The 12,874-nt window shown below is 41.9% G+C and overlaps 1 protein-coding gene across 1 annotated transcript; it reads left to right on the top strand.

The window, feature by feature from the left end:
* Positions 1–2,941: 2,941 nt before the first annotated feature.
* pank4 (pantothenate kinase 4 (inactive)) lies at positions 2,942–12,637 on the top strand. The gene is made up of 19 exons (XM_086040614.1): positions 2,942–3,080; positions 3,421–3,503; positions 3,720–3,928; positions 4,159–4,342; positions 4,630–4,722; positions 5,156–5,309; positions 5,386–5,567; positions 5,657–5,738; positions 6,054–6,154; positions 7,149–7,304; positions 7,457–7,569; positions 8,549–8,636; positions 8,738–8,889; positions 9,461–9,516; positions 9,599–9,648; positions 9,751–9,855; positions 10,469–10,569; positions 10,645–10,713; positions 11,335–12,637. The coding sequence occupies exons 1-19, from the start codon at positions 2,951–2,953 to the stop codon at positions 11,567–11,569; spliced, it is 2,343 nt and encodes a 780-aa protein (XP_085896740.1). The 5' UTR covers positions 2,942–2,950; the 3' UTR covers positions 11,570–12,637.
* Positions 12,638–12,874: the final 237 nt, after the last annotated feature.

The following is a 12,874-nucleotide window of genomic DNA, read 5'->3' on the forward strand; positions in this document are numbered from 1 at the left end:
AATAAAAAGCAGTTTCTCACACATGATTTCATGTGATTAACCGCAGTGATTGACGGCCGTCTCTTTCTTTGTCAATGAGGGGGTGAATACGACCAACATAAACAGTCGACGGGGTTGCTGGCCAAGTCCTGGGAATCCCGTGCACGTCTGCATTCCTGTTGGCCCTTGAACAAAAAAAGCAAAAAAGCTGGGGAGTTCCCATTGAGGAGCAGTGGGGGTGAAGCCGTAAAGTGAGTCTGTGTGTCATCAATGTGATGTGCAAGCAGACACACTTCTTTTGTCCGCACAAATGCGTTGAATGGAAGCCAGTGTGGGAAAGCCGAGGAAAGAGACTCACAGCCCCGCAGGCACAATAGACAAAACGGGAGGGGGGCCGCGGGGTCTCTTTAGATGTTTACATCAAGCCGATCATTCATTATAATCCGCATTCCCAGCCGACACATATTTTAATACTCTTTTGCTTTGCTTTCACTTTATGAAAATTAAACAAATGCAGCCCAGAAAAACAAATCACAATATTGGCAATTCTCAACGCATCACCTTATAACGCTTTTATGAGCTGTAAGCAAGTACTATACATCATATACATATATAGCACTTTTCTCAGAGAGGACTGCTTTGTACAGTCATGCATAATATATCAAATGGATAAGATCAACACTTTGCAATTGCTACAAGAAGAAACACCAATCAAATCAAAACAGGTAAAACAATTTGGGCTGTGATGTGCGTACTTCAAAATTAAAGAGCTAAGATTCTCAATGTTTCGCATACAGTCGAACCTCAGCAGTGGTGTGCAAAGGGCTGGGGGCAAGGGGCTGGCGGCGTCCACCTGAGGGGGGAATCCAGCCCCCCTCATGGAAGAAAAATTTTGAATGGGCAACGAAATTAGCTCAGCCGGTTAATAGACGATATGCATCGTCAGCGAATGTCAAAATGTTCTGTCCGCACCCCTTCCCCTGTCGCCTGAAAGTATTCCATGGGGCATCCGCATTACAGAAGGGGGCAAAATCGTCCATCTTTAAAATGAACAAAATCACTTCACAACAGTGATAAAAACGATAAAATCAGTTCTATTTGACCCCAAAGATTTCCTCTTGTATAACTGTGCGACAGGGGTTGCATCCCCAGTCACGTATTGGGCACAAGGGTCATTAAGGCATTGGGAGTTACATCACATGAACACAAATTTACTTCAAAACAGTGATAAGCATGATGAAATGAGTTGTCGAGCTCCTTTCGTGTAACTGTTCAATGCTGACTCGGAGACTCGAACTATTGTGCACTTATGTGTCATTTACACATACAAAAAAGTGAAGCAACAAAGCCGCTTTAGGTAACTACGCAACACCCTGTTAAAATATTTGCCCTAATTCCTCCCTAGCATTAGCAAGCATCAGCAATTAAAGATGAAGAAGAGGAGGGGGGAGGGCGGATGAGGGGAGGCACAAGTGGCTACTGGTGGTGGTCTGTGTGTCTGTTCGCTGAATGAAGGCGAATTAGCATTTAACGAGGCACATGTCTCTTGAGCGGGCGCCGGCTCAATCATGTGAGGAGTGTGGGAACGTCTCGAGCGCAAAGTCACAGTGCATGAGGCGTGATTAACGTCATGACCACCTCTTCAAGCCCCATCGGCCAAACACCCACCTCCTATCCTCCCATCCCTGAGGGGATTCGGCACACTTCACAGGGAGATTTTGTTGACGCCCTACCACCATTTAGATACTTCTATTTACGCTTACATTTTAGTGTTGTATCTTTTAAAGGACTGCTGACCAGACAGCAGGACTACAGTCACGCATGAGTTTCACTCAACTACTTTAAATGACTCAGTAAGCTACACTGGTTAGTTGTTTTTATATGCCTGTAAGTATTGTTCATATTGACTGTCTCCACCATTTGTGCTCAAATGTCTGTTCCACAAAGCATGAAAACACCGCCACATAAATGCTATTCCTTACCCCGGTATATTCCATTCTATTCTAACTACCGGTAAGTACAAGTATGTTTATTATTGTGGTTGTTGTTTGCAATGATGTTTCTGTCAGTCCAAACTAAACGAGAGCAATTGACCTTCAAGATTTTGTGCATTCTCTTTGTTGTTGTGGTAGTGATCCGACTCAGATGGCTAATTTCTTATTTGGGGGAAATATAACTTTTACTTTTATTTTTTTTATTTTGTGTGTGCGTGTGCATGATCGAAACGTGCAATTCAGTACAACTACTCGCATCATATTTGTTTTTCCCCGTTGCTAACCACTGCTGCCCTCCAGTGTTCAATAACATTAATGACGTTGTCATAGGCAGTTAAAAAATGTAATCACAGTAAATTAGCATTACATTGTCGTTATGAATAATGAACCAAAATAGTATATAGTTTATTTATGGATAAAGGTTCCAATGTCTTTATAGCCCTATGTAATGGGAATGCATTCTGTAATATATATTTTCATGTTTGTTTGTATTTTTGACTAGATGCAGACTGAAATTCAAAATATGATATGGTAAATATGCAGTGATTCTTAATTAAAAACCTGTATTTAAAATGTAATGTATTCTGTAAAGTAGTATGATTGTTTTAAAAACAGTAGCAACAACAACAGCCTTGTTTTTCGAGAACGCTTCATTCCTTTTATAGGTACAATGGTAATGTATTATTTTGTAACAAATTTGCATATTTGTCCCCGTAGCCTTTTAAAATTAGGTTACGAATAAGCAGTGACGTTATGAGATACCGTTTATTAAATGATTTTAATGTTATCAGCTAAGAAGTGCAAATTTGATTCAACAATGTTGGCATACCTTGATTGACCATATTATTCATCAATATTATTTATTTCAGACTTTTTTGCTGACCATTTTCATGGGACCCCGCCCACCAAACCGTGCGTGCTCGCTGATTAGCCCAGCGGAAGCACGCCTGCCTTGTTACGTCATCACGTCGTCGACTATGGCGGAATGTAGCCAAACTGACAGCGGCGACGCGAGCCGTCACCATACAATGGATAAAAGCATCACTCTACCTCCAGACGAAATATTCCGCAATTTGGAGAACGCCAAGCGCTTCGCCATAGACATAGGTACCTGAAAATGTGGACGTTTACTTTCACTTGAAGGCTAATCGACTGAAAAAATAAACAAAACAGCAAATTGTGTTGCGTTCATATGGACCGAAGGTACAATTGAAAGTCAGTGTGACAACAGGCTGCCGCCACCAGAACCATCAGTTGACATTCAGAAGCTTGTTTTGAATCTAATCACAAACACGCCGAATTTGGCCAGTAATCTAAACAACCTCGACTAGCGCGGAGGTTAGCAGCTGAAGCTAGTAGCTGGGTTGTTTAAGTTTCCGTTTCAGTTTACTTGAGTACATTCTTCAGCTAATTGCATGAATCACTGCTTTTGACTTCTTCTCCACAGGTGGATCTCTTACCAAACTCGCCTACTATTCTACAGTTCAACACAAAGTGGCCAAAGTTCGCTCCTTCGACCACTCTGCCAAGGTAATCATTGTTTTGTCTCTTAACCCAGTCAAAGTATAATGGCCGCATTTTTGCCTCCAGAGTTGCTGTGGATTCCACAAATTCCTGGGAATGTATTTAATAATGTCTATAAAACACTGTTACTGCTGTATAAATGGCAGTTCGATATTTTGACCATTTTACATTGGTGAAGTTGATCAGGTCATCCGCTCATGTTTGCGTTTGTTTGCCTCCCAGGAGTCGGCCGGCGACAAACTTTACGAGATCTCGGTTCAAGAGGAGGTGACGGCGCGCCTGCACTTCATCAAGTTTGAGAATGCCTACATCGAAACCTGCTTGGATTTCATCAAAGACCATCTGGTCAACACCGATACCAAAGTCATCAAGGCCACAGGTGGCGGGGCGCACAAATTTAAAGAACTGCTGGAAAGGAAACTGAGACTCAAGTGAGTTTATTGATGATGAATTAGTTTGTTACAGGCTCAAATTGAAGAGACGCTGTTTGATTAACATTCCTGACACACACGTGGAAAAGCAAGCTAATATTGCAGTAGGGCGTTAACATTAAAAGTTCAGCACTCTATACTGTATTTAAATTTGAAAAATAATTCTTTACTTGCATGTGGCTGATAGTGTAGTCTCTTCACGTAAGGCTATTTCTATTATCTTATGTGAGAGTGGACAAGGAGGACGAGATGACGTGTCTGATCAAGGGCTGCAACTTTGTGCTGAGGAACATCCCTCACGAGGCCTTCGTGTACGCCAAGCACGCCGACTCCGAGTTCCGCTTCCAGACCACCCAGCCGGACATCTTCCCCTACCTGCTCGTCAACATCGGCTCTGGGGTCTCCATTGTCAAGGTAGGAACACTTAACAAAGTCCATTGTACAATGTTAAGTGCCTTCGGGCTGGCATTGCGAACGTCACGTGAACAAACCCAGAAAACACGTGAGCCGTGACAATCTCAATGTGAGCCTAAGGGCACTTTGATGCAAATTTCACTAGACAGCAGAGGGCAGTACTGGACAAAGTGGAAGCGCTCTGAGATTGATGATGATGGATGGATTAATTGGTTTACTTCTTGTTCCGTGAATATAATATTATGCAGTGCAGCATGTCTCTCCTTATTGTATTGCCCTGATGACAGGTGGAATCGGAGGATAAATTTGAGCGTATCGGAGGAAGCTCGATAGGCGGAGGGACCTTCTGGGGCCTTGGGGCTTTACTCACCAAAACAAAGGTATGTAGTTCTTATTTTTTTAACTGCCTCACAAGTGTAAAAGGAAACCAAATGCTACACACACAGCACGCTACCTTTTGATAACCAGTAATAGCATATAGATAGCAGCTAACCAGTCTAGCCGAGCTAAAGTCTACATCTTCACTCAGTATTCATTCTTGTCTAACTAACCAGTCTAGCTAAACTAACGTAGCATTCTATGGCTTGACTCCAAATCAAGGTCCTTTGTTCACAATATTATACACACACATTATTTCCAGCTTTCATGACACTGAAACACTTGCATAAGACCAGCACAGTTTTTTTGTTGCTGTTGTTTTTTGGTTTTTAAGCAGGGGCGGTTCAATGTCCAAAATATATATGACACTGAAGATATATTTGGTCTCCAACATTTGAATCGAAGTCCAAAGTTCACACTCGTTATCGTTTCCAGCGGTTTGACGAGCTGCTCCAACTGGCCTCGAAGGGGCAGCACACCAGTGTGGACATGCTGGTCAAAGACATTTACGGCGGATCCTACGGCTCCCTGGGCCTCACTGGCGACTTGATTGCCAGCAGCTTCGGGAAGTCTGCCACAGCTGACAAAGGTGAAGCACAGATTCATCGTTTTCCACTGCGATGTTGTGACAAGTGAGTGTAGCTCTGCTGTGCGGTGCCTTTCAGAGTTCTCCAAAGAGGACATGGCTAAGAGTTTGCTGCACATGATCAGCAACGACATTGGGCAGCTGGCCTGCCTGTATGCCAAACTCCACCAGTTGTCGCGGGTCTACTTTGGGGGCTTCTTCATTAGGGGGCATCCGGTCACCATGCACACCATCACCTACAGCATCAACTTCTTCACCAAGGCAATGCTGACTCCAAGCCTGCAGACAGATATTCAGATTGCAGTTGTGAGGCACAATTACAATGAAACATACTGTGTGTATGTGTGCAGGGTGAGGTGCAGGCCTTGTTCCTGAGACATGAAGGCTACCTGGGAGCCATTGGGGCTTTTCTCAAAGGAGCGGAGGAAGACAGTAAGGCCTTGTCTACACGTAGACAAACGTTTTTGCAAACGGCGGATATTAGCCTGCGGTTAGCCCTATCGTCCACACGTCCCCGGAGTTTTTGTCACTGAAAACGCAAAACTCCGGCCACAGTGGAGATTTGCGGATATCTCCGAATCCGCGGTTGGCTGTAAAGTAGTTAATTTTTATTATTTATTCATAACAACCGCAATGAGGATAAGTGGTACAGGGAGCGGATGGGTGGATAATCGTTTATTTATATACGTCAGTGGGCCTTACTGTGTTGTTATTTGTCACACACAGTACTGTATCTTTTTGATGCAGATCCAAACCAATACAGCTGGGGGGAGAATTACGCGGGCAGCTCGGGCCTGATGAGTATTTCTCCGGAAATGAATCCCATGCAACGCGCACGGAGCGGCACGGTGAGCCTTCCAACACGCGTCAAACACAACCAGTCACAATCACCATCTCTTTCCCTTCCATTATTTGAAATCTTTACGTGTCATCTTTGATTTACTTTATCGTAAAAATCCCATCTGTCCTCATCATCTTCTTCTTTTTATTTTCTTCTGTCTCGCTAACCTACAGTTTCCCGTAAGTACCTCCGCCAGGACTTTGTACGCTGCCGACTCACCTCTTTGCACATTTTCTAGTGCACATGGTTTGAGTTTTGCAGAAGACAAAGTTGCGTCTGTCACTTATTTTGCTTTGTTTATACTTAATGCTATGTGCAGCATGTCGGTTCGCGCGCAGCATCCAGGGTGAACGTTTTAACATTTTCGCTTCTCTTTTGTTGTTGTTTTCATTTTAAAATAATTCAGCATAAATGAACCTTTCACAAAACCTTTATTAACTGTGCCGGCAATGTTTTCATTAACATTTGGACACACACAACTGTCTTACTAGCACAAAGCTAGTAGAGAGGGAACAGAGTTTACAGACACGGAGTGTCACCTGATGTTTTTTTTTTTGGTAGGTTTTGCTATGTTAGTTTTAAAAATAAGCATTTCCTTTTTTCCCCCCCACTCAAAAATCCAAAGGCTGATACTGTATCCATTTTTTTTTAACCCCTTTCATTTACAGAATTTTTTTTCTCATTAAACTTCTCTCCTGCATTAGTTTGCATCTATTTCCATAAAAATCATAATTATCATCAATTATAATCTGAAAAGTCGCTAAATTGGCAACACTGCTGCTTGATTTTGGAAAGAAGCACCTTTCTGTTTGCAGCCACGTTGTTAGTGTAAGCACTGCATGTTAGTGCAGACGTGCTTTGAACTAAGGAGCCACTAAAACATCCTGACAAATAAACTTACTTCTAATTCTAGCAAACTACAATGTTTTTTCCGTTTTTTTTTGTTTGTTTTTTTAAAAATTTGGTTCCATTTGCTTGAACTTGTCCGTGCCACGTTGCAGTTCGATATGCTGGAGATGGACCGTCTGGAGAGGCAGCTGGTGAATCTCCATCTCCTGCAGGACCCGTCTTCCTACATCCCTGACACGGTGGACCTCACCGAGGACGCCCCGGCCCGCGAATACTGGCTGGACTGCTTCGAGGAGGCCCTAGACGGGGTGAGATCAAACAACACATAGCATATTTGTACCTCGAGTTCTCCTTTAAGCGATTGTGGGTGGGTCTGGAACGTATCCGCCGCGATTAAACTTGCTCACTGTAAAATGATGCCATCTTGACATGCGATGTGTGTTCTTGTTGTTCCGTGCAGGTGGTGAAGCGAGCAGTGGCCAGCCAGCCCGACATGGCCGAGTCGGTGGAGCGGGCCGAGAAGTTCCGACACAAATACAGACACAAGCTTCAGACTCTGCGCCACCAACCCTTGTAAGATGCTCCAACACTACTCCCGCATTTGAATGTTTGCCACTATTAGTTGATCTACTTTAACTGACTACATAGGTCGTAAAGACTATTAGATTATTATATGATTATTGGCATACACTATTTGCATTTGGTAAAGTGCACCCTTTGAAGTTGAGTTTATTGATGAATCAAATATGCGACAACTAAGAAAGCCATGTTATTTAACTTTTAACGTACAGACTTTTTCAATAATATCCAGGAATGAGTATTTGACTAAATGCCCTTGATCTGGAAAACGAACAATTACCGGTAATAGAATTTAATAGAAAAATGTACGTATATGCATATATAGTTTATTATTATTTTCAGTTTAACAAAATAGACAGAAAGTTTGATAATTTCTACAGACAAACGTCACTTGACTCCAGTGATAACTGACAAGGAGTCAAATTACAGCAAATCGAGAGTTAAAGTGGAAGTCAACCCAAACATATTTTTTTCAAAAATATGTTCTATGCAGGCCCACTAGTTGAAACACGGCATTGTGATTAATATTGCGTTTGTCGAATATGAGTGAAACAGCAAAATCCACCTGTTTTTAGCCATCTCAGGGGGCGGCTATTTTGTCACTTCTGTCGACTGTAAATGACATCACAGTTGCTCAGGGCTCAGATAACGACCAATCACTGCTCACCTGTTTTCTGAAGCTATTTGATAAAATAGCCGCCCCCAGAGATGGCTAAAAATGGATGGATTAACTCTTATCCCACAAATGCAATATTTACCAGAATGCCTTGTTTCAACTAGTGGGCCTGCATAGAAGATATTCTAGAAAAAAAAAATGTTTGGGTTGACTTCCACTTTAATGTTGTAACCACTAATAAATTCAAACACAATCAACCAAAATTCTATTTCAACAATATTTATTCACAACTTTCTTAAATGCTTTGACGTGTGTGTTTTGTCCAATGCTAACGTAGCATTCTTTCTCGTCATCAAGCGCTTACGGCTCTCTCACGGTCCGAAGTCTGCTAGACACGAGGGAGCACTGTTTAAACGAGTTCAACTTTCCCGATCCCTACTCCAAGGTTGGACTGCACTTTGTCCACCACAAATGTTTGCTCTCTTTCACTAGTACATTTTGAATGTTTCATCTCGTCTGTCTCGTGTTACGTGCATTTGCATACAGATCAAACAGAAGGAGAACGACGGGGCGCTCAAGTACTACGAGAAGGCCGTCAGGTCTCTGGAGGCACTGGGCTGGGAGCAGAGACAATTTGCGCTGGTCCGGGGCGTCCTGGCCGGGAATGTCTTCGACTGGGGAGCCAAGGCCGTCTCGGAGTGAGTGGAGTCCTACAATGTATTTAAGGAAGAAATCATAATGCACAAACAGTTGAATTTTCTACTTTATATTTAATTGTGTTATTACTGTATTCTGTTTAAGCTACAATATTCTACAGCGCTTTTGTTCTCACCAAAAAACACATTGCAATGTTTTTGAAGGTGTTTTGTGGGGCGCTGTAACGGATTGATGGCAATTCCATTCATTTCAGTGTGTAAAGATGATTTGAGATAATGAGTTTAGACAGTTTCACAAAAAACACCAACTTTATTTTAATTTTTAGCATACCGTGTTTTTTAAAAAAATATTTTCCTTTATTTATTGGCCTACAGTGTTTACTTATTTTGGTTTTATTATGTGGTGGTGTTCACTTTAAGTCTAATTATAGTGTGTTCAACCTCTCTTTACACCTGACTTTGACTGTTATGAATGTCAAAATGTTACTTAAAACCTCACCTGTACTTTGTACTGCATTTTCTCTACACCACTTGTACCGGATGTTAGATGGATCAGGTGTTCCTAATGACGTGTCTGTGACTTACTAAGTCCTTTTTACTCTTCCACGTGCAGCGTCCTGGAATCAGACCCTGAGTTTGGCTTCGAGGAAGCAAAAAGGCAGCTGGAAGGTAGTAGTGTGACCAATAAAAAAAAAAAAAACAGCTGGTACGCGCCATCATATTTCATTCTCTTGTCTCGTTCTTCCTTCAGAGCGGCCGTGGCTCGTGGATTCGTACGACCAATGGCTCCAGAGACTTAAGGTCAATTGTTTGTTTGACATATTTCTTCTGTCCTGTTTTGCTGTTGCTCGCTCGGTCGGCAATGTGTGCTTGAATGCAATCCATCCTGGTTGTGTCTTACAGGGGCGTCCTCACAAGTGTGCCTTGTTTTTCGTAGATAATAGCGGCGTAGACATCATTCTAGGAGTGATACCTTTTGTCAGGGAGCTTCTCTCTCGGGGAACGGAGGTGAGACCAAGACCAGGGGCCCCCTCGTGTACGCTACCCGGACAAAAGTATTGGGACACACCTCCTAATCACTCAGGCCTTTATTTACATGCATTTTGGGGATGATATTAAACCTTTTAACCAGTATATGTCAGTTCATGTAGCGAAATAAGGATGACAATTATGGAGAACTGCAGACAAATGGTAAGAAAGGGGGAAGGGTGGGCACGCACAACATTGTGGAGCCAACGTGTTTAAGAAAGCCTTTCCACATAACACATCTTGACTACTACATAAGAAACTTGTTTACAACACGCATCAGGACTCCTCATTTGAATTCATCCAAGCGACTGTTTAAGTTTTTCACTTTAGGGTGCTGTTTTGGTTAGCGTAAAAATATGCACTGGATAAATTACTATTAGGCGCAATGGAATATAAACTACTCCGATTGAATTGAAGCAAAAAATGTAGCAAATATGGAGCCATTTTTTTTTTTTAATTCTTGGCATTCTATTTAATTTTGTCAGCACTCTTTATGCTTTTATGAAACCCAGATAATTATTCATATTTTATATTTGTAGTCAAATTACATCAGATCTATTGTCAGCTGTTTTTTATCGTTTCCTTCGTGTAGGTAGTGCTGGCTAGCAACTCTGGTCCGGCCCTGAACGATGTCACGAATGGTGAGCTGCAGATTCTGACCGAGCGGATCGCCGCCATGGATCCGGTCATTCAGTGAGCGCCGACAAAGACGCCGTTAAACTCGCCATCTCGTCACTTTTGAGATCATCAGTTTATGATCTTATGCAGGGCGGGACTGAGGGACGATAGGTTGACCTTGATTCCGAGCGGTTCCAGTTCTCCCTGCCTGGATTTAAGGTAGGATGGGATGCCAGTCACAGCCTAACTCACCTTAGGGACCCTCCTGGTATGTTGCAGCTCAATTTGACATGCTCTCAAAGAAAACTCCTTTTTAATCCAATCCAAGAAGGCTCATTTTTGTTTTCTTCCACGCTCTCCTCCTTATCTCTCCTCCACATTTTTCAAATTATGCAAACTATTCAAACATCAAAATACTGAACTCATTCATTACATTTTGGGAACTGTTTTTCACATTCTCAAAATTTCCACTTTTCCCTTACATCAATTTTTCCATAAGAAAAAGAAATCCCATTGAAAAGAATGAAACATTTGACAAATTGACCTAATCCTTCCACATTTCTCACCAGTTCTAAACCTTCCGGCTGTTTACTTCAGTCAGAATATCTTCTCCTATTCCCAAAGTTCACATTTTCAACAAAATTCCACAATCAATTCAGACATTTTACTCATTTTCATGTAATTAAGTTCCAACATAACAGTGACAATGTTATTATTAGCTCAACAAACAAATATGCAAAATTATTCATAATTTGTGGATAGATTTGTAACGTCCACCCCCGTGATAGACAAGTGTTCGCTTACACGCGACGACTTGTTTTTGCCGTGTGTCCCCTCCAGCCGCCTGGACAAAGTTTTGGCCATGGTGGTGCGCGAGCGTCACACGGACTTGGTGATCATTGAGGGAATGGGCCGGGCCATCCACACCAACTACTACGCGACCCTCAGCTGCGAGAGCCTCAAAATGGCCGTCATCAAGAACTCCTGGCTGGCCGATCGGCTCGGCGGGAAACTCTTCAGCGTGGTCTTCAAGTACGAGGTGCCGGCCGGGGGGGCCCACGCCAACGCCGTGTGAGCGCCGGGAAGCTTTTTAAATTGAACATAATGAATGTAAGGGGGATGAGTGAATGTGTTACAGGCGCGGGGAAGTGTTCCATTTACAGTGTTTCAAAAGCATCATTGTTTTACTTCACTTGGCTGGATTTAAACTGCGGGTCCACGTGACCAATTGCAAATGTATTGCCTATGTCATATTTATTTTTCCGACTATTTATTGAGCTACCGTGATCGGGACCGCACCTTTCCGTGAATAGTGAAAGTCTGCAAATAGTTGAAGCGCTCATAGAAGGTTTTGTAATTGCGTATATATGCCACAAGATGGTGGCAAAGCAGTTAAAACTGTGAGCATCATAAAACATCAACGCTATGCTTCTATGCTTCATAGGGGTCGGCAACATGAAGTACTCAAAGATCTCCCACAGAAAAAAACCCAAAGGGAGACACAAAACCCTTTTGACATCTGAAGTGAGGATAACACTTACTTACCTTTATGTATAAAAAATATAGTGTGTTGCATTTATAAACTCAACGAAGAGCTACAAAGATACAGAGAGCACAACGTTTTATTACCTACATGTAACAAAAACATTTCGAACTCTGAAAAAAGACACTTGGCTGAAGCTTACTTTCAAATAAAATAAACCATTGTCTTTTTGAGTCCTCTCTGAATTCATGAAATTAAAGACAAACTTAAATTATCCACCTGCAGCAAACCAAAAATGCCGTCGGCTGTATTCATTATTGTATATTATGTAGTCATTATTCTATCATGTGCGGCGCAGGCAGTCAACTGTCAACTTTAATTAAGGCTGACTTTTTCAGTTAACCATGTAAAATATTAGCCAATTAAAATATTTTAACCGGTTAATGTGATTTTTACTTTTTATTTTATTTGAAAAAAAAAAAAAGAAAAACTGTTTTTTTTTGTTTTTGAACCTCAGCGTACATCATTGCCACATCAGGGCTGGAGACGTCATCTTCACTTCCACACTTGATTGTAATCTGTCATCTGCGAGATGTGAGCAATATTTTGTAATATATTTCATGCAGCACTTAGCATTAAACAGTTTATTTTCTCCTGAAACTTCTCTTTTCTTGGATTTATTCATGGTTAACTTGCCAAGGGTAAATAGCTCAATAAATCTTGGCGCCAGGTGTCGCACATGGGCGTTGTGATGCATAGTTTGAACCAAAAAAAATAAATAGAGAAAGTTCCAAGTGCTCCATAATCTTCAAATTTAGATTGACATTTAAAATACAAAAGAACCAGTTTAATTTGAATTGAAATACTATTTGATAATGGATGAAATCACAGAGCCAC

The sequence above is a fragment of the Filicampus tigris genome, chromosome 9, assembly GCF_054856515.1.
Source record: "Filicampus tigris isolate MCC_2025a chromosome 9, RoL_Ftig_1.0, whole genome shotgun sequence".
NCBI classification, from domain to species: Eukaryota; Metazoa; Chordata; class Actinopteri; order Syngnathiformes; family Syngnathidae; genus Filicampus; species Filicampus tigris.